Source organism: Pelmatolapia mariae, linkage group LG7 (genome assembly GCF_036321145.2).
Source record: "Pelmatolapia mariae isolate MD_Pm_ZW linkage group LG7, Pm_UMD_F_2, whole genome shotgun sequence".
Taxonomy (NCBI): domain Eukaryota; kingdom Metazoa; phylum Chordata; class Actinopteri; order Cichliformes; family Cichlidae; genus Pelmatolapia; species Pelmatolapia mariae.
This window is the reverse complement of record NC_086233.1, coordinates 40,642,858-40,668,788: the sequence shown is the minus strand read 5'-3', so window position 1 is coordinate 40,668,788 and position 25,931 is coordinate 40,642,858. Positions and strand designations below refer to the sequence as shown.

The window sequence follows — 25,931 nt, the reverse complement described above, 5'->3', positions numbered from 1 at the left end:
TGAGACCTGGGAGCTACCCTCACACACTAACACACACTTTATGTTTGCTTTTTGTGTTTTGATTGTATTTGTGCACTTTATGTCTGCGTTTAAGCATTTGCAGATGAACATTTCCTCTGCATGTGTTCGTATGTGTCCATTTGGGCGACTCACCAGGGAATCAGATTGGCAAATGTGTGAGGAAGTTTCAGCCACACTTCAACAGTACTGCTGTTCCTGCAGTCAGAGCACCTCTCCAGGGAGGCAGATATCAGTCAGTATGTTAGAAGTCAGATTTCAGCCAGTCTGCCAAGTGATTTTGCATATAATAAACTATACTGACTCCATAATACGTTGTTTCCCAACTGGTGTAACCCCATGAAAAACGCTGGTTCTTTATTCTCAAGTCATAGTCTTAAGAATTCAGATCTCCCATTGTGAAGAAAATACACTGAAAATATTAAAGTGTAAAGGGGCCTATTCTATAGTTCTTCTGATTATTTGCTCCTTGCAAACAAATGATTTGAATAGCGGGTGCATGGTGATTTCTTTGCCCACACCCATGGAGATGATTGCTCTCACTGATAGATTAAAAAAACCCACTAAACGTGAAGAGCAATAAGCCGCTGCGTCCATGCACGCCACCATCTTGCAGCCAAGATCATTAGAGATAAGAAAAAACAGTCCACACAGGGAGTGAGTCACTCATCTCACATTGCGTTGAAGATGACGGTTTGTCACTAACAGTTATTCCAGGTTCCAGTTGCATAGATAACCCTCTAGCGTATGTACTACCGGGTGATATGCTAATCACCAGTATCCTGCTCTCATTGGCAGTTGCTTCAATTGTTTGCCTTAAAGTTTAAAAAGAAAAAATCTCCGGACCTGTCTATTTCACATCACCATTGGTTTTTTCACACATAATAATTTCAGATTGCAAAATATCATTGACATTCTATGGCTCTGCTTGCCACATTACTGCCAGACACAGACAGAAATAAAGTAAAATGATAACAGGTCTCATTTAAAGTGCACTTGGAGCTGGTTCAGGTTTCCCTGTTGCTTTCAGTATAGGGAACCCAGTCTACTGTTTATTAACTGGGAGCTACTGAAATAATTGTGAACTATTTGCAGTATTCATTTAAGGTTTTAGTCCAGTATTCTCACACAGGGACTCAAAATTACTAGCAACTGGCTGGCTGTTGGTTAGGTGCAGAGAAGACAAGGGGTGAGGTGTCTATCCATACAATCATCCAATCCAGCCTCGGGCACTTATTCAAATCAGCCAATCAGCAGTCTTCATCTCAAGCAACACAAACACACACTTTGGAGGATGGAGAGAAAAAGACATACACACACTAGCTCTAATGGGAGGAGCCAAACATATAAACAACATGGCACATGATCCATTATCATAAGACTGTGCATCTGCAAGCTGCTTTGCAACCCATCTCATGCTGATTTAATCAGCTCTATTCTATGCTGTTGCTGCTCTCCTCATCTCATTCAGTCAGAAAAGCATGGCAGTCGTGGGACAGACGTGTCCTGCTGAATTTTAGTCTTCATTTGGCTGTTGTGGTCTACCTATTCTTTGTTATGCTATTACTCAGTGATTATTCAATAATTATTGACATGTCTCTTTAAGTGTCACATAACTGGCATTCAAGGCTGAAAATACAAAGGATGTTAAAATATGCTTCTTTGTTTTTCAGGGGGAAAAAATTGCACTATTGCTTTAGAGCGACTGAAAACCATGCATGGCATATCTTGCCCATTTTGGCCCTGGACACTGTCACAAGAGAGATTCTTTATTTCAAGAGTTTCACTTCCTGAATAAATAGAAGTTAAAAATCTCCATGCTGCTTCTCTGTGTCCCTAAAGAACTCCATTAAATGACAGTAAAGACTCACAAAAACATCCGTGTGCCTGCACAGCAGGTTTTTTTCCACCTCCCGCTCCTGCTCTCAAGGACACATCTACTTTTGTAACCCAGAAGATAAACACAGTCTATCATTACCAAAGGGCAAATATCAACATTGATCTTTCAGCACACAGACAAGCAAATATGGTTTGTTCTGTGAGCACCTACATGGAAGCATATAATGCCATCACACTTTCTAACGGCTTTCTGTCACTTGCATGGGTATTTGCTTTGTGTAATGGCTAAACCCTTTCTTTTATTCCCTAAGCTTGACCTCTGTACCAGAGGCTGGACATAAACCTAAATCCAGTGTTGTCTCCTTTAGTCCAAAAAATAAAACAGCATGGTTACAGGGAGAAGATAAGTTAGCAAATCATTGTGTAATCATTATTAGCTTAAATGTGAAGGCATGTGAAAAACAGCTTTCAGATTAGTATTGCAATTGCAGTGATATGCCACATCCCCGGATTTCCCCCTACGCTGTGTTTATTAAAGTGTGGACAGCTCAGTGACTCTTTGTGCAAGACTATGTTTTCTTTACAACATATTAATGTTGCATATGTGTAGAATTTTGTTTCTCTATGTGAGCTATAGTTTACATTTTGACAGATTTCAAGCAAATGTTTTGTTCACCATAAAGTAGACCAAAGTTATATAAATTAACAGTTGCACAGAAATTTTAACAAAAAACATTTAAAACAGTAGACTACTTGCTGGTACAGAAACCAACATGCAGATGTTCAGCATAGTAGTAGGTTAGTGCTGACCTCTGTCGTACTGTCTTTGCAGTGGATTTCCCTTACGTGAGTCTGTGGCACTCTAACATTTCATGATTCCCTTGTATAAGCACACCGTGCAACATCATATGGATATACAAAGACACAAAGTCCAGCTTTAGACCTTAAGTCAACCACATCGTGTTTAGATCTCTGCCTGGAGATGTCAGCCTCAGTGTCTCAATCCCTATTGGATACCTTTATTAATGTTAAACAACATGAAACTCTGCCACACCTCAAAGGGCTGTTTTCTATTTTCCAAGCTGTCTGTCTCTCACTGGGGGCCTTAGCGAGCACAAAAGCTGTGAGGCCTATGTGGGTGGAATCCAACAAAGGATAAAACTCTGTTGTGCCCCTAGGCTACACGTGTAAACACAGCAGTGGCTGAAAGCAGGCACAGTCCCATGTAATGTGTTGAGTGTAAGAGAAGCTCCCAAATGAAGAATTATTACATCGTTGTTCTGCAGAGTGACTGAATCAAGAGCTTAACCCAGTACCAAGTATCAAGAGTAGTTGAAGAGTTGCATGTGTGCAGATGTGTGTCTGTAATTTTAAACACTGGGTCAGAGGTGCCAAAAATCAATTTGTTGTGGTTTTTTAATGGTTGCTGCTCTTTATGTATCATTAAAGGTTAAGCTTAGAGCGAGCAGTCAAGAAAGGGAGTTGGTTTTATGCAGTTTGGACTATTTTTGAATGGCCCTTTTTTTTTTTTTACACTGTTTTAAGTCACAACAAGCTGAGAATAGATTTCCATAAATCTAAATTGGATCATTTGAATGGTTCTTCTGTTGTCAGATACAGAGAAAAGAAATAGTACATAAATCTGGACAAAGTAAGATATATTTTGATATAGTGTCTACAAATAACTTGGATTCCTTTATTTGTGAACATGTGTCTCTGATCACCCAGACATTATCTTGATTCCTTGCAACCTTACATCAGAGCTTGTAAGCTTCTTAATAAAAGAAACACCCTGGAGTTTAACAAGGAAAGTGTTTTTCCCCAGAGTACCTGAGTAGTTTGCTATGGTTTTGTTTTTGTTCTGTTTTTTCAATGAACTAAAATGATCTTGAAAGGTGTCTGCATTTCCACAGTGGTCTAATGCATTTTTATCTGTCTCTTGTCCCACCTGTCTTTCCACCAGAGCTGTGTGTATGGTGAGAATCAGACTTCCATCCAGTGCACAACACCCTCTCTGGTCAAACTGGGCATGCAGCCGCCAGTCATCACCAGGGTGTCATTTGTCCTGGACGGCTATTCAACTAAACAGTTGGATATGATCTATGTGGAAGACCCGCTATTCCAGGACCCTAAGCTCACTTCTAAGGACAACAAGAGCATAGTGGAGCTCAAAGTGAGGAGATTTGCACAATAAACCAACTTTTAACATTATGAACTTTCAATGTAGTGTTCAGTGAAAATTGACCCGGCTACAGTCCATAGCTAAGAAAATCTCTTCCTATGTGCTGCAACAAATTTCAGTTTCAAGTTCAAGAAACGCTTTGCTCGCTTGACAAGAGCAAGACAAAGGTACAGAAGAAAAATAGAACAAAAACAGAAGAAATCATTAGTGTTTGTATTCTATTCTGTATTGTTAAGTTCACAAGTTAGATTGACAAGTTTGAGACAGGTGGAAGTTCACACCCCATAGTTCCTGCACTTTACCTCCCAATGCTCACACGCATTCACACGTACAGCCCCCCATGGTCCAGGTCAAGTGGGGAAGGAAACAATACTGAAAGAAAAACAGGATGCAGAGTCAGTTTCCCATCATTTCCATCCTCCACACCAACATCCCCATCCCTCCTCCACTGTTATACCTCTCTGTGCATGCTCTCTATTGACTTGCATTGTTGTTGCTGCTGAGGGCAAAGCTTTTGACATATTAATGCTGCTTTTTGAACACCACAGTCCCCCGAGTCTGTTGTAGGAACACAATGAAATACATATTTCTCCCCTTGTCCCTTTTTTTATGTTGTTGATGGTTTATGGCAGCTGTGCTGAACTTCTTGCATGGGACCCTGGCTGTTTTCTTTTTTTCTTTTCTTCTTCTTCTTTCACTTTTTTCCCAGACATGACCTTGCCCCTGATGCTAAATCCACCAACACCCCAACATATCCCCCGTTCAGCCCAGACAAACCTCCCATTTTTACCCACGGGGAGGTGGTACCAGTCATTGCACCGAAACAGGCCGCATTTAACGCCATCTGATAACCCTACTTCACAGTGGCCTCAATGAAAGAGGCAGATGCTGGGCTCATTTAGCACCATCTGATAACTGTAGCCTCAAATGGCTGCAAATAACAGCCAAATAAAGGAATATTTACCTTTGACTGACAGCACTAGTGTGAAGCATGTGAAGGAACCGGGCTGTTGGCTTTGGCTCGTGGCCAGGCTCTTATCACTATCCTGATCACTTCTAATTTTCATTGCGACAGTTTATTTAGAGGGAATGGTACTGTGCTGTTGTTTTTAACAACGTTAACCCCTCTTTGCAGTGTCTATAATATAGTCACGCTATGGGGAGGAGACACAGCATTAGAAGTGTTTTGGATAAACTTGTATTGTCTTTGTGAGCAACGTAATTGCAAGCGAGTGCATTGTGTGTGTGTGTGTGTGTGTGTGTGTGTGTGTGTGTGTGTGTGTGTGTGTGTGTGTGTGTGTGTGTGTGTGTGTGTGTGTGTGTGTTTGCGTAAGAGGGAAAGTGTGTGAGAGTGCAGGAACAGGTGTGAGCTACCACTCTGTATCAAATTGGAAAATCCCAAGCTGTCACGCAAGGAATGTGATCATTCTCTTTATTGCCTTCTGCTGCACTCAAACAAGTGTGTTTATGTCTGTGTGTGAGCCAGAGGGAGAGGGGAAGAGAGATGTGAAATCACAAAAACAAGAACGAGCAGAGAACATGCGGGAACAACAGAATCCTAGAGTAGGAAATGAGTGGAGACAGAAGAGCCAATTAAGCGCCAATATTTTCTCACAGCTTTCCGTCAAAGAGCACATGCTCACTAACTCAGTTAAACGCACTCACACTCACGTGGTGAGCAGCTGCGTGTGCCTCCAGTCACATCTCAGTGGGGTGTTTGTTGTCATCCCACTAGGGTTCACGCAGCTAGAATAAGTTGCTCTGTCTTAATCTCATCAGCTCCAATAAGATGTCCAGTTTGTGTTCACTGGTTTAAATCACTATGAGTCATGATTAACTTTGCCAAGAAGAAGGATGCACCTCATTTGCTTTGGCATGCTTTCCTCTGGTTTCGGTGCCTTCTGCTTACAAATTCCAGTATGCCCTCAAAAAAAGCCATGAATTTGCCCCCAAAATTTGGCTCCAGGCGAGAGAATTAGTTCTGCAACTGCACAAGAGAACTGTAAAATTAAGTTACTAGAACTGATTAATGCTAATTAAATATGTAAACCTTTATCTTAGTATTAAAGTATGGTGCAATGTTGTTGAGTCCTCCTTCAATCTTCAAGTTGACCAACCTTTGGAAAATTTTGATCTTAAATGTCGTTTCTTTTTCCTATTCTCGCTCCCTCCTTAATCCTTCTTTTCTCTCTTTCCAACCCTGTTCTCTCTACTGCAGGGCGATCGGATGGACAGGGAAGCAATGAAGTGTCAGGTCCTCACCGTTTCCAACCACAGCTGTGAGAGTCTGAATCTAGTCGGAAACACTCTGGAGTGCATCGTACCCACTGAGCTACAGGTTGCCACAGCCAAGGAGCTGCAGGTGGAGGTGAGAAAAATGTGCACTACACAGGCACTAAGAGACTGACGTTGTTATGGCTTCACAAATAAGGAATCAAGTTTTAGTTTGAATAAAAACAATAAAAATGATATTTATATTCTGTTTATTACCAGCCCTATGTGCCAGATTTTAGTTTTTTTGATGGTCAAAAAACAAAAAATAAACACTTACACATTAGTCCCTAAAACCTACAAAATATGCATGCAAGAAATGCAGTTTGTGGGGATAGGTTAATTGATTAATCCAAATTGCCCATAGGTGTGAATGCGGGAGTGAATGTGAGCATGAATGGTTGTCTGTCTCTGTGTGTTAGCCCTGCGACAGACTGGTGACCTGTCCAGGGTGTACCTCGCCTCTCACCCTATGACAGCTGGGATAGGCTCGAGCACCCCCCCGCAACCCTGAAAAGGATAAGCGGAAGCGGATGGATGGATGGATGAACCTACAAAAATCCTAGAATTAAAAATTTAGACACAAGTGCAGAAAAGTAGAGAAACCACACCATGTATAAGTACACTGGCAGCACATCTCTATACCTCCACTCAACGTGTCACAACAGTCAGTTAACACCTCAGTTAATAAAACCTTTTTTTCACTGAGTTCAACACAAACATGCATCCACACACCAGACTTACACATAACCCCCCCTTGCTAGTAATAGCAAGCTAAATGTTTCAGTCTGTATTCATTTCCTTAAAAACAATGCACGGTGCCGTGACCTGTCTCACTCATCTCTAGGATTCCAGTGAAATATTGGCCAGAGATAAAGAAGTATGTTGGTTGTAACAAACTAGCTACTTACTGGTCATAACCCTGATTCTACCTGCACAAATGCCCGAGGATGATGATGAAACAATTCTAAAAGCTATTCTGGAGGTGAATGGATTTGATACAACAAAAGCCCATAAAACCACTTGTGGTGCATTTTTATGAAAGCTCCCCTCTGTTTGTATTATTGGGCTCACAGGAGGAATTTCAGCAATAAAAGGTATCATATCATGTAACAGCACCTGCTTCTGAAGGAAACGAGGGTGACTCGCCACAGAGCAGTAATATATTCTGATGAAAGATGGAGAGAGTATGTGCAGCTTTTTTTTTTCCATTAGTATTTTATTTATATTTCATTAAATTTTGTTTTAATACCAATTAACTCAGGTTTAAGTTGTTTTTTATATCATTTATTATAACAGAAATTATAAAATGAAAATTAGCATCACTGTAGAAGCCATCAGTTGGCTTTAACCACACCATTTTGCCATTAGTCCATTGTCTGCTGGGAGGACTCATGGGAAACGCTACATTCCTTCAGTGTTCCAGATCATTTACAGGAAACTTCAATAAGTCTGCTCTAATGCAGTCCCTAATAAAAAACAGCTCAGAAAGAGTCTTTTACACAGTGTGTTGAGTGAACAGCCTCAGCCACCAGCTGTCTTGTCACTTGAATATACATCAGCACTGAGGTCACTTCTGCTCCTACTATACACTCCAGTGTGCTCACTGAGTTTTGGTCATATTAAAAATGTTGCATTTTTAAATATCAGATGCTTAATTGATACATTTTTGAGGCTCCTTTGGCATGTTCTTGGGTAAGTCTGCAGGCTTTGCACAACTGTGTTTGGACAGTCTTGAACTCTATCAGTCTGTCACGTCATGTTTTTTAACAAATGTTCTGTGGCATAAGTCTGGGTAAGGTACTCCAGTGTTGTCATGGCCACAGTTTCAAGTCGTATGATCTCTCTTTATTTGGCCGCATTCATCCTTCCCTCACGTCTGACCTGTCTCCTTGCTCGTGCTGTTGAGAATCAACCTATAGCATGATGCTACCATCACCATGCTTCATTACAGTGGCGATATTGGCTGGATGATGAACAGTCCTATTAGAGTTTTATGCAACTGTCTGATGACTGTTGTCCTTCAATTTCAACTGCAATTTCTCATGTAGTTCTTTGGACTTCAAGGTTTGGTTTTTATCCTGACATGCAGGATTGTTAAAGAAAACAGTATACACCTGACCACAATCTGTCCAGAATTATTTTGCAGATATTTAGTTTGCATTTTTAGCTGGAAAATGAACCTGCAACACTGCAAAGTGTCGTAAAAGTGATGTTGTTCGATATGAAAGTAACATATATCACACCATGATCATATGGCACGTTAAGGTTCTTACTCGACAGATTTTAGAAAGTACAACTCAATTATTTGTTTCTCGAGAATTTTAGTGGTCTTCGTTGTAGCCAACAGCCCTTCAGTCATCATAGTAGATTTAGAAATGCCCGCTCTTGTGATGCAAACTAATATAATTTGCTGAGCTATAGACCTCTTCATGTCATCCTTAGAGATAACATCCACTCGCCTCCAGACCGAAAGCTATCTAGCTCATCACTGTTGACTTGTGAACTGGACTTCAGAGGAAAGCTTTTATCTCAGGGGAGAGTCAGCCAATATCCTTTAGTGCCACAAGCCTTCAGACACCAACACACACACATACATACACACACACTTACACATATTCGCATTCATATATCCCCTACCTTCAGACATGTCCAGACAGTCTCATTTACACACACAGACAGACAAGCACGCACACTCACAAACACACACACACACACACACACACACACACACACTCACAAACACACACACACACACACATCATCCCATCTGCAGCAGCAAGCAGCAGTGGAAACCTCATTTCCACAGAACCTAATAATGGCAGAAGCAATATCACTGATGTAATCTGGCTGCAGACTGTGGCAACAGACTGTGTTTGTGTGTGTGTGTGTGTGTGTGTGTGTGTGTGTGTGTGTGTGTGTGTGTGTGTGTGTGTGTGTGTGTGTATGACTGAGTGCCAGCTTCACGCTTTTAAAAGCTTTTGTGGCATGCATGGCCATATATGCATGCATGACATAGCATATGTATCATGTCTGCTATGATAGTCATTATTATTCAAGCGTCTTCCTACAGACACCATAGTGCAGTCTATAAGTATTAGAAAAATGACCCTATGCAGCTGTAGGAAAGTTAATTTGTAATAAGCTTAAGATTAGGGATCATGTTTAACATTTAGAAGCAGATCCTTCAGTGGTTTCCAGTCCACACACACCAGCAGTGTTGGGCTGCAGAGGTCATGAGTTTTTTCATCTTTTGTTAGGTTGTTACTCTGAAGAAGTGTATCAATGTAATCAATGTACACTTACAGCTCAAGTAATCACAGTACTCCCAGGTCATTTAACGTTTCTTTTATACTAAGAAATACAGTAAAAGCATCCTTCAAAGACCTAAATGGTCCCACTTTGTCGTAGAAACACAGAAAAATGAGGTGCTACCTCAAGCAAATGCTAGAACTGTGAAAACGTGTACAGGAAATCAGTCAACCCAGTGGTACTTAATTATTGTTTAAAATGCTTGTCAACCTCATGGTCAGGTGTGTTAATAAACCCCAAAATAGTAAAGAGCAGAGCCAACACAAGAGAAAACACATGCCTGCTTTTTATGATGACATAAATGTAAAACTATTTGTCAATAGAGCAAGGGTTGCAAGGCTATTTCAGGAAGATAACTTGAGACATGGTGAGAAAGGCTGTATTCATACAAAAACTATGCATAATGAGCCCTGTCTCCAATTTGATATGTCAGGAACTCGATTACACTTACAGTGGTAACACTGCTGCTCACCAACACTGCTACATCGTTCTTCCAGCATGTAACTGTTTGAGGAAAAATGTCCACTTTAATTGTCATACTGAAAGTAATATTTATTAGAAAGTTTTAAATTAATTAAGTGTGAACTGTTTAAAGTAAACAAAGTGCACAAAGTGGGGCCTCTAGTGGATGACAGTTTGATCATATTGTTTATCCCATGAACCATTTTCAGTGGCGTCAGGCAGACTCCATCAGACATCTTGGCAAGGTGACGCTGGCACAGGAGCAGGACTACACGGGCCTCATTGTGGGCTGCGTGTGCGTCAGCCTGCTGTTGCTGCTGCTGGGATCGCTGCTGATGTGGAAGAAGAACAAACACATTGATGGTAAGACCAAAGAGGGTCACAGAGCCCACGACACTCTGGGTTTTGAGGCTTAGAGCCATTTGATATCCCTGGACATTGGTATAACAGCATTATTTTTTTAACTCATCCAAATGTTATCTGCTCCAAAATGTTATTTTAATTATGACTTGTACTCACAAATCCGGACAGTTTATTAAATGACCAGAATGCCATTTTCCTTGAAAATGTTTGATTAGATTGCAGCAGCTCACCAATGATTTAAGAAAAGTGTTAATAATATGCATATATAATACATTCATGATTGCAAATGAACTTCACTCTGTTTCTTCTAACCTGTGTGCATGTGTGTCTGCTGGGTTTCATTTTGCCTGGTCGGTTTGACGTTTAAAAGTTTGTCTGAGGGGCGCACTGGTGGAAATGCTTCGCCTTTCTCAGTAATTCGTCTCTCCCTCCCTCCTGTCCACCCACCCCCACACACCCATCTTTTCTCTTCTTCTGTCCTTCCTCGTCCTTCCTTTCCACTGAATTTTCCATTACATTTTCTACATCCCGTTGCCCTTTGTCTCTAGATCTGTCTGAGGTGTGGTATGATGGCCGGGGTCACATCCAGCATCTGGACAGGCTGGCTAACGCGAGGAGTGTCAGCCCCACTAACGAAATGGTCTCCCACGAGTCAGTCGACTATAGAACAACCCTGCTGGAGGGTACGTCAACCAGATAAGCCCCTCCCCACCTGTCAACCTCTTCTCCTACTCCACCTTTCTCCCTCCTATCTACTCTGCTTCCCTCACCGTGGGGCTAAACGCTAATGCTAGCCATGCATGCCTTACTGTACATGTTGTGAATTAACAACCCTTGCCTTGATGAATTAAGCACTTTTGTCCATTTCAAGGAAGCATTTTATTGCTCCCCAGAAACGCTTTCTTTGTAGCACTAGAAACAGACAGGTAATTAACCATTTGTGTCAAATCTCCCGAAATAAAAACGACTAAAGAGCTCTAAAGAGCTATGTCATCTCTCTGTTGGTTTGTGATTGATTCTTTGATAATGCGTTTGATTTGATTAGTTATTATCTATAAAAATCAAATAATTTAAAAGGATTATCATGATACAGATTAGCATTCCAAACACATTAATTTTAAGCAATTATCATTTTCAGTAGTCACCTCTTAATCTGTTTCACCATGGCCTGTTTCTAACACACAGCCAACACAATTGGTGGATGATTGTAGAGTTGTTGACCATCAGGCAAAACTGTGGTTCTAAAACTGTGGTTTTTGTTCTCTCAGTTTGCATCCTCAGGCTGTGAGAGAGGCTTGTATCATGATATTTAGTGTCATGGTCAAAGCTATTTTCCAGCTGCTAAAATGTGACTTGAAAGGCTTAAAATCTAAGAAGATAGACTTACTAATGAACTAAAGCTTGCCCGCAGGGACAGGCTGTAGGAGGAGGTTTGGTTGTAGGATCAGTAGCTGAGCTTAACAGCTGTGTCCACTCCGTTTGGCTGTTTTTTGTTCTGGCTTTTAAATAAAATGTGGGTAGTTTAGAATTCATTTTCCTTCTACTGTAATCATTGAAGAAAACCTTTGTTTTTCCACCTCTGTCGACCTCAATTACAGTGTTAAGTTTCTTTCTGCCTTCGTAGCCATCCTTCTCTGATCATATAATGCAACTTGACCTCTCGAGGCACTGCTGATACAGTCACTGACCTCTGACCCTACCATGTCCTTTCCTTCTCCAGATCAGGGCACCGACAGGCCCGAGACATGCCGAGCAGCTCCTCCTATTTATGGGGGCAATGGGGAACTGCTGTCTCCCAGACTGGGTGCCTTAGGAGGTGGGATAGGGATAGGGATGGGTCTGGGGATGGGAATGGGGATGGATGGCGATTTGGTATCACCCCTGCTAATGGCGCCGGTCCACATCGACCCATCCTGCCTCCACCCAGACCTACTGACTGAAGTGCAGCACGTGGTGATCGCCAGGGAGCGGCTGCTTCTCCATCTCAACCAGGTCATCGGCAGAGGTGAGAAGCAAACATTTCATTGTGTAGAAACTGTTGTGTATGAAGATCTATTGCAAACTGCTGTGTCAAATCTTTTAATGAACACATAAAGAATGGCGGATTCATCAATCCAAGGAAAGGAAAAATAATGATAGATTGATTCATTTCAGCTGTTTTCCGCAGCTGGAAATGAGCATGTATTATCATTGTGACCATTCAAAAATGCAGTGATAATTAAGTACTCACCAAAAGCACTAACCTGAAATCAAAATGAACTGTTGTTAGTGTTGTACAGCATGCCTAAATTGTGCACTCTGATGAAATAGTGCACACTATATATAATATACACAATACAAGGGTGATTAAATTGACCTCAAAACGGCGCCAGTGTTTATAATCCCGCAGTCTTGGTCCAGTGTCAGTTTGCATTTATAGAGAAAATAAAAAAGTATCTGGACTCGAAGCATAAAAATCAATCCATTTGCTATACCTTTGTGGTCGGTCACAAATTAACACCCAGATATATACAAGATGAACACAGCCAAAGTAACACGATCTAAATTTGTATTATGTGGTTTTTTTAACAGGAAGTTTGTGGAGACTGACTTGTTTTTGTCAGTTGTAACAAGAACTGAACAGTTTTTGACACTTCAGCAGCGGATTTACATTTTGTTATGTTACATCCATTACGCTACGCTATGTTACGTTATGCTACATTACATTACGCCACGGTACGTTACAATAGGCTAAGTTCCATTTAGCTAAGTTCCATTATGTTACATTACTCAGCTCTACATTACGTTTCATTACTTTACGTTACTTTTAGGTCCAGACACAGAAGCCTTTTGCTGTGAGAGTGCTAACCACTGCACCATTACACCACTCTCCAATTAGCTCTGTTATAAAACATTCACTCTATTGCATCTATGTATACTTTTTTAGTAAGGTTCAAGGTTGTCTTCTATTGAGATGTGCTTATTTACCTTTATGTTCCATCAGCGTATAGACATCACAGTCCATTTAGCATTCACCAATCTCAACATTTCTATACACATGTGTAACTTAAACCTGTTTTTCTGAAATAGAGAAATAATGCTGTAAAAAAAAAAATTATGAGCAATTTTCAAGATTGTGGTTGTTGTAACGCAAGAATATATTTAGGATTTATGTTAAGCTATACAAAAGCTAAAGTTACCCACAAAGGTTTTAATTGCCTGAATTATCAAACCGCAACCCTGACATGCAGACACAAAATCACTTCACATGGTGACATTTAAGTAGGCGGCTCACAGTCGCAGATCAAATTCAGTTTCAAGAGGAGAAAAAGACCCAAACCCCTCCGTGTCACCCGCAGCAGCCCTCTGCCCCCTTGGCTGAATTATCCCCTGAAGTCTGGATTTGGTGGCTGGAGTTTTTCAAAGTGGCGTAGGATGATTTGTTCACAGCTAGTATTCCCAGGATCCATTGTTGAGAGTTGTAATCCAACACCAGCCATCTGCAAGGACGTGATAGAAGAACGCTGCGCTTATTTAATTCCTGCACCCCTCCCCGTCTGGGGCAGGCCTTCATGTCTTAAAGCAGAGTTATAATTCAATAAAATGTATAATAACTCAAGCGGGTTTGGCACTGGTTATGAGCTTATACGGGGTACTAATGAATAAAGCTTCATACTGAGTTACTTGGAGGTCTAAGGTTTAGTGTGATGGTGAATTTGCTGTTTCGAGTGTGAAACACACGAGAGAGGCTATTTTTTCTTTTCTTTTTTTTTCTCCATGGATCAATCAAATCACCTCCATGCTGTTGCACCAAAATTTCATTTTTATATGTATGCAGAGGACAGACATGTTTGTTATTCCTGGTACTGCTGTGAGGCCGATTAAAAGGGCATATGGTTAAAATCATTCTTTCGTGACAAAGGCTTATTTAAACCATGATATTAATGAAGGATGCTGATTGCATCGATTTGATCGATGAATGCTAAGTGGCTAATTTAGTTGGGGTGGGGGGTGTCCATTTATGGGTAAGATTTAGAAACTGCGGTTTACCGACTGAATCTATGAGTACATCAAGCCATGAAGCAGAATATCTGACCTAAATTACATTCACAGACACGCGCACAAGCAATTGGAATCTGCTTGTCTCAGTTTGCTTTGATGGACCGCCAAATTTCACCTTCATGCTTTTGTTATGTTTCTGAGTCACGGTGAAAAGTAGGATCGTCAAATTTTATGTCAGCTTGGGCCTCAAGGGTTCCAGTAACCCATTATAGAAGCATGACCTTAACAAACTCTTAACTGTTTTCTAGCCAAGTTTGTGATTAAATCATTGTTTTATGGCACAGTGGTAACAGATCTATTACCACTAATGGTGTGGCCTCCATCACAGCTGGATCCTATTGTCATTGGACCTGAAAGTGTTGCATCCCATTTATCACTGTCATTTGTGTGGGGTAAAGAAGTGCTATTTGTTAGTCCTTTACAGGTTTAAACACGAGGTTTTCATTTCCCCGATGATGACTGACTAATGCTGTACGTCGTGTTGTAACCTGCAGGCCATTTCGGCTGTGTTTTTCACGGAACGCTGCTTGAGCCAGACGGGCAGAAGCTACACTGTGCCATCAAGTCCCTGAACCGTAAGTACAGGTTTTTTCATCAATGTGTTAGCTTTGGTTTTAGCGGTGTTTGATGGTGTTTTTTGGCGGGTGGAGGGTCTTTCAGTTTTTTATTTCTTTCTGTAGTGTTTTCTTTCCAACAGTGATAAGTGAAATATTTAATTGCACATTTTTCAAATTATTAAACCAATGGTACTGTTTCTTACATCACCGTTACTATGTTCTTTATCAGCTATCCTTAAGCTTGAATAAGGTGCCTGCATTTCAATGAACTTATGTACAAATACACACATATACACCAAAACCACTTCATTAGGAATACCTCTGCTGCTCATTAATGCAAATATGTAATCAGCAACTACACAACCAGTTCATTTTGGTTCATTCAGTGAATGAACCAAAAAAGAAACAATGGGGCAGTGGGGAAAATGTCATTTTGTTGTCAGAAGTCAGAAAAGAATGGCCGGATTGCTTCAAGCTGATACGAAGGCAACAGTAACTCAAATAACCACTCGTTACAACCAAGCTATGAAGAAGAACACCTCTGAATGCACAACGTAAAATTTTGAAGCAGATGGACTCCGGATCAATCTTCTGCATCACCTAATTAATACACTCTCTGACAATATGACACACAGTTTGGATAGAGTAGTTTAACCTGCTCCCAACCAGCTTATGGGTTCACTCAAAGTTACCACGGTGATTTATCCAGGTAAAAAGACAACCACTTTTGTGACTTTTAACCCAATATTTAGGCCTCAAGAGCCTAATTCAGATAATATGTACAGTATGTAAACAAATGCCATTGGAGTGCTCCAAGGAGCATAACCATGTGTCTCACTCTGAAAATCTCACTCTAAGTAAATGTAATTAATAAATAAGAGTCAGGTGTGTGCAAAGTGAGGCTTCCTTGGTTAAAATGCATCATGACCCCTCCCTCACCCAGCACACACACACAGACTAAAGACACTGTTGTTGTCTAAACGGATTTGCATCCAGCTACAGTTATTCAATCATTCATCTAGTTATATTATATTGCATACTTATTGTATGATATCACCGCGCTCCCAATGGCATTAAAGATCTCATCTCATCAGAAGCCTGAATCCTTTTCAGGCTTGAAATGATGGTGATGAATGAGCATTCGATAGTGAGGACAGCATTAGGGTCCCGGCTAATCGTGTAACCTGTCAGTTGCAGCAAGGGAGATTGATGCAGGAACAATATGGGGAAAGGACCTGTGCAGCTGCTAGGGGACACAAACCACAGTAGGATAAGAGGTAGTAGGATAATTTTCGGTGGTAGGACAATTGTAGTGAACGTGCAATTCAATTTTGTTGCAGTCACTAGCTTAAACTGATTACTTTATCCTAATGTAGTTGTTACTATGATATCTAGTTGAATGGCAAATATGTTTTATGCCAAGCACGAGTAGTTTATGTAATAGAGACATTCCCCTCACAGAAAAACTTGAGAATCAAGACTGAAATCAAATGTCTTCTCTTTCTGCCTTTGGGGTCTAACCTCAGCTGAAGGCTAAAGAGCTTCCATTTCTAACTAAATTATAGCAAAGTCAGCAGGGCTAAAGTGCAAGACACCAGAAGCAGGGATGCAATTGGCAAATGGGAATGGGTCAAGTCTGGGGTGAATCTTCAGGGAGGGTGTTTTCTTAGATGGGTTTCTATCAGTATTCTCATTCCCCAAAGGTATCTAAGGAAGGGCTTCCCACTGATATCATGACAGGAGAGTTGCACCTTATCTTACAATTATCATTCCTGCCAGTTTCCAAATGTCAAATGTTCATAAACAAAGAAAACATTTAAAGGGGGCCCATTCAGCCCCTTAACCTTTTTATTTTATTCTGGGCCTTGATGCAGCAACTAAATTCATGTTTTTAGTGTGAAATAAGCTATTTTAGCTCCTCTCCCCTTAAGCCAACTTTCTTCTCATTGGCTGCCCAGTTCAAACAGAAGGGTTGAACATAAGATGGGTGGGGATGAACGACTGTAGTCATAATTTAAAAAAGAAAACCATAATAGGTCCCCTTTAACTGTATTTTACTTTGACTTTACGGGGGGAATTTTAGAAATGTTTCATGATAAAAGTCAAAAACTAACTAAGATAACATGAAAATGATGTCAACTTATTTTTTTCTTATCAGGCATCACAGACTTGGAAGAGGTGTCTCAGTTCCTGAAGGAGGGGATCATCATGAAGGACTTCAGCCACCCCAACGTTCTCTCCCTGTTGGGTATCTGCCTTCCGCCAGAGGGCTCACCCCTGGTGGTTCTTCCGTATATGAAACACGGCGACCTGCGCAACTTCATCCGTGATGAGGGACATGTAAGGGCCCACATAAAAGCATGTTGAAAATTTCTGCACCAGAACTTTAGTTCATTTCAAGACACATTTCACAAGTTTGATGATGTGCAACAAGGTGACTGTAATTGATTCTTCCAGAACCCAACAGTTAAGGACCTGATGGGCTTTGGGCTGCAGGTGGCCAGAGGGATGGAGTATCTGGCCAGCAAGAAGTTTGTCCACCGAGACCTGGCTGCCAGGAACTGCATGTGAGCTGGCATTTACTCATTTAGCATCAAGTGATGGTGTTTTAAATATAAAAAGGCACAACACAGCAGAAAATAGAAGTAAATACAGGTGGGAAGAGACAGAATCAAGAGAGCAATAAAGAGTAGAATAAGTACCTTATAACAATGGCAAGTAGAAAATAGTCAAAGAAAGTAGTACTATAATACTATAATTAGTATAGTTAAGAAGTTAATTATTTCAGTTATTGTTAAAATGAAGTAAAAAGAAAGGCATTTCCTGTTTTCCCCGACAGGCTGGATGAGAGCTACACAGTAAAGGTGGCAGACTTCGGCCTGGCCAGAGATGTTTATGACAAAGAGTATTACAGCGTTCACAACAAGAGTGGAGTCAAGCTGCCCGTTAAATGGATGGCTCTGGAGAGTCTGCAGACGCACAAGTTTACCACCAAATCAGACGTGGTGAGGACTTTTTAGCAGTGTTTAACTGTTTACATCAGAACAACATGTCATTAAAGGGATAACAATGAAACTCTCTCCATGTAGTGGTCTTTTGGCGTATTGCTATGGGAACTCATGACCCGCGGAGCTCCGCCGTATTCTGATGTGAACTCCTTCGACATCACCGTGTTCCTCCTGCAGGGGAGGAGGCTGCTGCAGCCTGAGTTCTGCCCTGATGCCCTGTGAGTGTGCGCACATACAGTATGCAGAAGCTAATTTAAATGGAAAACCAGTGCGAGTACAACATTTCTTTTCTAAAGGCTTCTTGATTCTGATTGCTGAGCACTTGTTGCTGTGGTAGTCAAGTAGTCAGGTAGTCCAGTCGAGTTACTGGAAGTGTTAAGAAAACCTTTTCTCTTGGCACAGTCGAGTTTTTCCAGTTTTCTTTGGAACAGTTCACATTGGAACTGCTGCCAATCACTTGTCAAACCAGGACTGTTTAGACTGTTTCAAGCAAACTTACCTGAAACTCTTAAAATAAAAAAAAAATTCAAAATTTTTTTTTAAACTTAGTCATTTTCAGCGAAGCTCACTTAACACTTGCTCTTATCCATTAAACTCTGGCCTGTGAAGCAAATGCCAAGAATGATCTCATACATCCCAGATAACATCATAAGGTGCACTGTGTGCATAGTGTGTGTGTGGACGTTAGAGGGAAATGGGAGTGTTCAGGTGAGAGGGAGGCAGAGGCCCAAAATTCCCAAGCTATAAATTAAACAGACGTCAGGAGATGATGCACATCTGCAAGTATTTGTGCAATTTTTCATCCGTGAGTGTTCACAGGATGTTTTGGGTCCCAGATTATGGCAGACTCTTTAATAAGGAGGTGTTAGTTCCTGAAGTCTTAACAATGAATTGTTTTGGTTTTTTTGATGGTTATTTTGCTTTGGTGCAAAATAATAAAAATGTGGCCCACTCGAATTACAGATGTTAAATACAATTAGCCCTTAAAATATTTTACTTTTTTTTTCACATGAACACCTGTGAGGGAGAAAAAAACAAACCTTTATAAAATACTATGTGAGGGAAATGAAGCCCTTCTAATAAGTGAAACTGAAAAATGTCAAAGAAACAGTAGTAGCACAGAAGATGCAGGATATTTTAGAGCTACAATATAATAAATAAAGTCATTACACCAAAAAAAATATTCAATAACTTAACCAAAGTCACATTCAAGATCTCTAGAACTGACTAAACTGCTAGGATTGCTGGGAGCCCACCACTTAGTGGCTGGGCCACATAACAACAGATCACGTGATTTGTCCGCCCATAAAGATGTGTTTACAATATCTATTTATATTACAGAAATATCAAACATTACAAACACCTTCTAATGCTTTTTTTGTAGCAGGGCCTACACAGTTCATGTTTGCCATGACCAAGAATTCACCTCTTGTGTTTGTAGAAAGAAATGCCTCGTCGCTAATGGACATAAATAAACAGCAATCAGACTCGGTACAGAACAATCCCTAAGTGTTTGTGTTTGCGCAATTTTTTTTGTTCTGCCCTCATACACTGGCTTTCTAAATCGGCACTTCTTCAAAAAAAAAAAAATAAAACAACTTTTGAGAATTTGTAAAGTAAGCAATTGTCTCCAATTAGTGTAAAAATGTTCAGTTAATTTTCCTCTTTTGTAGAGCCCAACCATTACATCATATCATGGCGGATATTATGAGTGAATTTTGGCCTCTTACAGACATATGTATAAATAAAAAAAATCAGAAAGGTGCTGTGGGCTGTTTTGATGTCTTGTCCATTACATAGCTTATACATATAACAAACATACATACATAGGTTTTTTTTTCACCCTAGAAATCCTGAATCAGTCAGGCTCTACTGCTGTGCAAGTTATTTCAGAAGCCACGTAAACAAAGACTTCTTAGAGAGGAGCAATTACATATAATATACCCACATCAGTACAGGAGCTTTTAAGTCTTTACGCTCTACATCTCAGATGCTAGCTTTTGACATTTCAAACATTTTGCCAAATCACTGTACAGTGTATTACAGGTGTAACCACATGGTAATGTCCTGCCTTCATCATGATTTAATTTCTCTCTTCTCTGCTTTTAGCTACACGGTCATGATCGAGTGTTGGCACCCAAAGCCTGAACGACGGCCCTCATTCTCTGAGCTGGTTTCCCGCATCTCTGCCATCTTCTCCAGTTTCAGCGGCGAGCACTACGTCCTGCTCAACACCACGTACGTCAACATAGACAAGATGAGCCCCTACCCCTCCCTCCTCTCCTCCACCGCTTCCTCCTCCTCATCCTCTTCTGAGCCTTCAACATCCACTTCCCTGCCATCCCGCTCCCCACTCTTCTGTCAGGTGGCCCAAGACTGCTGCATCTGAAAAGGGAGCAGGTGATGGATGAGACTCGGAAGGAGGGATGAAGCAAGGATGAAAAGGTGAGGTGATGAAGACTCTGTTTGAGAACTACTGTATGTATTTGCCAAACACTGGACACTGCATGCTGAGGGAAAACAGACCTTTCACTCACTGTACATTGATTGTGGCCCTTTGACCTTCTTAAGCGTCACCAAATGACAGTGGCCTCCAAGAACTTTAGGGCTGACCTTTTCAACTTTTGTCAATCTTTTTTGACCTTTCATTGACCCAGAGGAGCAAGAGGTCAGACGTCCTCCATTGTGTACAAGACAACTACAATGCCTCCTTGGAGATTTCCGGTAGACAAAACGGCCATTGGAGAAGCACATCTCAGTGACTGATGCACCCACACACAAACCAGGGTAGCTTTCTACTCCTCTGTGGGTGGCATGTGCTTCAATGAGTGGATGTGGCTCAGACCTTCACTGCATCTGTAATGTGAATGAGTGACAAATGGCCACGTAGTCATGTTATATATAAAAGTCACACCTCCACAAACCATAAACATGACTTCATGTTACCTGAGAGACAATCTAGCCTATGCTATGATGGGTTTTCTGCCTCGGGTGAGTAAACTGAGGCATACTGGAGGTTAGTGGCAGTGTGTAAGTGTACAGTGGGATGTGTACAAATTCTGCTGCCTGTGTGCAGATCACTGGATGCTTTATTTGTGTAATTGTCTTTGGACCACTAGCTTTCTGATGGGTAAAAATTCCCCTTTCAGAAATGTGTTTCACCTGTGGGGAATCCCCAGATGTTTCTGGTGGTGAAATAAAAGCCTTTTTTTTTTCAACTTGAAACTTATATATCAAAAAATAAATAAATAAAAATGCAGCTCACTTTGATGTTTTCTTGGAAGTAAGAGTAATAAATGAGAACCGTGCAAGTCCAGGGAGTTTTGTTGTTGTTGCTTACTGTATGTCGAGCATCTGTTTCATACGGCTTGCATTTTATTGACAGAAAAACTGTGTACAGTGTAGCTGATAAAATGGGTTCGCAGCCGCAAGGTTTTTATCTCACATTTAATTCATTCAATCAAAGCTCATATTTTGATCCCTTGAATAACTTTTAAAATTTTTGTCGTGCTCTGAAGAATCTCAAGTTATCGCACTTCAAAGAGTCCCTGTGTTTGTCTGGCCTCAAAACAGGACTGTCATTTTATCTGACTGTAACTGACCGCTGTATATTCTTTTATGATCGCTCTGTTTTGATGTTTAACAACCCTACCAGTGTATTTGAAAAAATCTGTTGCTTCTTGACTACAAATGATGTACAATTTTGACTTTCTGAGACGCTTGTGATAGGGTTTGATATTTCATTCCATTTACTTCTATTCATTTCAGCACAATATAAAAATTAAAAATTAGAGCCAGACCAATATGATGCTGGACCGATGTTATAAGCTAATATTAGCTTATTACCAACATATTGGTATTGCTGTGTAGAACCCTGTATAAATTGGGGGTTTTTTGTTTTGTTTTTTCACAGTCTATAATGCAAGAACAAGATACTTGAAGAATTGTAGAAATGTTTCATCATTTTCTTTCTGTTTATTCTGGAGCATGGGTTCAGAGATGCAGTTCTGTCACCAGACTGTGCAGGATATGTAGCAGAGTAGCATCACAGCTCAAGAAATGGTGGGGTTTTGTCTCTGTACAAGTTGTGTTTGTGGAATACACAACAACAACAACCCCCCCAGTATTATATCTTTAGGTTGTATTTCTGAGCATACTGTGTACATATATATATATATATGAACAGCAGCATTGAACATTGGTACCTGCCTCAAAGCTTCTCTCCCAGCTAGGGATTTTAAATGTTCTGTTTGAATGTGCCAGTTAGTCAAGGTAATATGATGTAGGCAGGGAAACGTATTCATAAATGTATAAATACGTATTGCTGCATCAGTTTGCCATTGTAATTTACTCAAGTCCCTAAATCCAAGTGGTGACATTTGTGATGACTATTATATAACGAGAAATGACTTCTTTTTGTGTTATACTGGAATATACAACTTAAGTAAGTTTGAGTTATACAGTGTGCTGAAATTAATGGAATTAAATGGTTTCCTGAAAAAAAAAAAACAGATTGTCAGAAATGCAGCAGTTTGATTTTTAAATTGGTTAGCTCTCACTTCAAGTAATTTGTCACCAATGGGCTAAAACTTCACTCATGTGGTCAGTGTCCATTTTAACATTGCTATATGTAGCAGATTTTTGTTTTTTGCTTGTACGTTGTTGTTTTAAAAAAAAAAATCTGAATGGCTGCTGATATGATTGGGCCATTAATGGACAGTTATGAATGTTTGCTATGACAAGAAAATTGCTGTACTATATTTTTGTATTGATGATGAGCCTCTTCTTCGCTGGGGTGACCAGGGGTGAGTGAATCATGCCACAAACAATGATTAAAACCACTTGTATATGAACCACTGCCGTTAGGCAAATACAGACAGAGACGTGTGGATTCGTTGTGGGTCTGTGTGGATGCTCGTTTAGCTTCATTGCTGGTAAATCATCTTGAAAACGATATAGAATGTTGTACAAACTGGAGCCGCCTCACAAAACTCAAAGACTGCTGTCTCTTAGATCATGTGATTTTCTGATGCTTTGTTTGTTTTTAACACTGTCTGTTCTGTGTGTGCGTGTGTGCATGCGTGTGTGCGTGCGTGCGTGTGTGTGTGTGTGTGTGTGTGTGTGTGTATGAATTTGTCTATACAAAAAATCCTGAAGGTACATGTTCCTATGTAATGTCAGTTGAATTCTGTCAGTGTAATAAAGCTATATTATCAGAATTCATTTACTCTTCTTTACGTCCTTTGCTTACCGTTGAGTCGGCCATGCTTTTTTTTTTTTACTGAACAAACCGTCCTTTGAGGCGAACATAAAACAACTATAGAGAACTGTAATTACTACGCAGGGTACTGCTGCATCATGCTTTCCATATGTAGCCAACATGCAGCTGCTATTGAGTCAAAAATGCTTCCACAATGAACAATAAAGGTATTGTTGGTGAAATCACACACTGTACGCATATTTGAGAAAACCTGTTTGAAGTTTTTGTTGTTTTGTTTTTTTTAAATGATCCTTAGTTAGGCACAGACAGAATAGTTGTTCTCAAACTGTGTGAGAGTGATACATGCCTGCCTTCAATTACTGCCTTTGTTCTGACATTCACCCTTTTTTGTTTCCACTGCCTGTAGGTGACCTCTGACCCCTCAACTTTAGCTTCCCTCTTTTCTTTCAGTCATTTTATGTACCTAGTCTAGACTTTCCCCCTTCTCTCTCTGTCTAACTGAGGTGACACCTTGACTTTCAGGACTGGGTAGTTTTGTGCCGTTACACAGCAAATAGTCTCACTCCAAGAGTCACAAACCTGTTTTACTGGGAGCATCTTCAAGAGATGAAAAGGTTGTTGCTGGTGTTTGACAAAAGTAAATTCGATCTAGTCTGTATTCTTTTACTGTGAAGTGTGTGCTGACTTCAGCAACATTTTCTTGGTTTTTACTGTTAACTGTCACTTTTAACTTGTGGGGTGGAAATGACTGAAGAGGTAAAGGTTAGCAGTTCAAAGCCTGGCTACTACAGACTGCGTGTCAAACTATTTGTGGGTAAGTGTGTGATTAGGTGAACAAGGTTTGGATTGAAAAGGGTTTTCAGCTGTATTTTACCATTTCTGATTCCAATGAATCAGACAAGATCTTGCATTAATGTTTGTATTCATATTAGAATCCATAAATCTCTGCAGATGCAAAATAAACTATACTATACTAGCCTCCGAGGTCAAAGTCAGAATGAATGGATATGCATTTCATGATTATTGTTCGGTTTTTTCATATATATTATTGAATTTCTTGTACATGTGGTTGATGACTGTGTGAAGCTGCTGCCATGTTTCTAACATTATTAACTGTGTTGATCTAAACTGTGTTCAGATCAAGGAACTGACCTCACAGCTCAGTGTTCACTAGTGGTGCTTGTTTCAGTCATTGAGCAAATGTACTGTTTATAAGGGTGGAGAAACCTGCAGGCTGCTAAGACAGAAGAAGTCACTTGGATGAGTGGTGACACGTTTTCTCCAACTAAAAACGCTACCTCCAGATGAACAGAACCAACTTTTTGGGATCTCTTTAGATACCTTTGCAAATGTCATTTGAAAATACTACTTGTGCCCCAAAAATTATGTTATTGATCAAACTTAACCATTTGCTTTTGCCAAAAAAAGCATATTTTTCTTACAAAACATTAACTTTTTATTGTATATATGCAATATTGTGACTACAGTATTTATAATGCTGCATTGAAAATGCTAGGATGCAACGATGTAAATGAATAAGAACAAGGTGGCCTACGCGCACAAACACAATGTGTTACAGTGTGAAGAAAAACAAAAGAAAAACATTCCTTCATCTTTGCAAGATACATTAAGGTGCCGTGGCCTTCAGGGTCTTTACTGCACTGAATGCACTCAGTGAAACTGTGTGGGCTTGACGGTGAAACTTTGATTAATTTGTTTCAAACAAACGTACTTGTTGAAAGTAATATGTGTGACTTTTTAAGGCCTACAGCAACAAGGTAGAAGGTGTGGTTTAAAGTTTTTCTTTAGTAAGATGAGTCACACAATCTGTTGTAATATGCCACTGTGGATTTTTACCTAGTAAGCAGTTTAGTCCTATTGTGTGTTTATGCATTTCATGTTTGTTGAAATCAGGGATAAGATTATAGTTTAAATCACTGATTTAATAGTAGTATTATTATGACCATCTATCAATTATACAGAAACAGCAGGACCTAAGTTTGCTTAACAGCTTACATGTTGTAAAGTTTTGGGTTTTTCTTTATCTAGCCTATAATTAGAAATCATCGTTTAATAAGGACAAGTTGAAAATCATCAAAGTTATACAACGTTAAATGTGTATAAATGTTGATACATTTCACTGAGTCCCATTAAGTCAGTCTATACTAGGATGGTATAACTGTCTTTTTTTTTTTACCTATTTCAGTTATAAGACCTTCATTTTTTTCTCAAACCTAAAAGTCAATATAGACAAAGAGGAAGACAGCTATGGTGGAAATTTCCAAGACACCAGGAGAACATGGACGTGATGCAGGTATCCTAGCTGGCTTGTTCTATTTTCTTTTCCCTAAGGCTTTAAATTATCCTAATAAAAAGCCATGTTAAGCCCCAGCTAATGCAAGCATGAGATATGTCTGCCTCTGCATCTCACTCTAAGCATTCATCTCACTCCTGCTGCACCAGGCTTGTCTTGTCTTTCATCCCTGTTCACTCAGTCTCTCACTCTGCTGCCTTTAATGCTACTGGGTTTTTCTGACTGAGGCCATGCTTTCCTCTGTGTGTAAGCCTTCCCAAATGAATGCATGTTAACCGACTGATTGAAAGACATTTATTGGCTTAAAATCATGCTTTTAAGTATATGCTCCCTTTTTCACCAG

The 25,931-nt window shown here is 40.2% G+C and overlaps 1 protein-coding gene across 1 annotated transcript in view; it reads left to right on the top strand.

Annotated features, from left to right (window-relative positions):
- Positions 1 to 23,446, top strand: part of met (MET proto-oncogene, receptor tyrosine kinase) — a 72,505-nt gene extending 49,059 nt beyond the window's left edge. The window contains exons 11-21 of the mRNA XM_063479102.1: positions 3,821 to 4,030; positions 6,258 to 6,407; positions 10,294 to 10,447; positions 10,996 to 11,130; positions 12,168 to 12,452; positions 14,983 to 15,063; positions 17,204 to 17,385; positions 17,503 to 17,612; positions 17,885 to 18,050; positions 18,135 to 18,271; positions 20,163 to 23,446. Of these exons, the coding sequence (XP_063335172.1) occupies positions 3,821 to 4,030; positions 6,258 to 6,407; positions 10,294 to 10,447; positions 10,996 to 11,130; positions 12,168 to 12,452; positions 14,983 to 15,063; positions 17,204 to 17,385; positions 17,503 to 17,612; positions 17,885 to 18,050; positions 18,135 to 18,271; positions 20,163 to 20,442 (1,890 nt within the window). The 3' untranslated portion in view covers positions 20,443 to 23,446. The remainder of the gene's footprint in view (positions 1 to 3,820; positions 4,031 to 6,257; positions 6,408 to 10,293; positions 10,448 to 10,995; positions 11,131 to 12,167; positions 12,453 to 14,982; positions 15,064 to 17,203; positions 17,386 to 17,502; positions 17,613 to 17,884; positions 18,051 to 18,134; positions 18,272 to 20,162) is intronic.
- Positions 23,447 to 25,931: the final 2,485 nt, after the last annotated feature.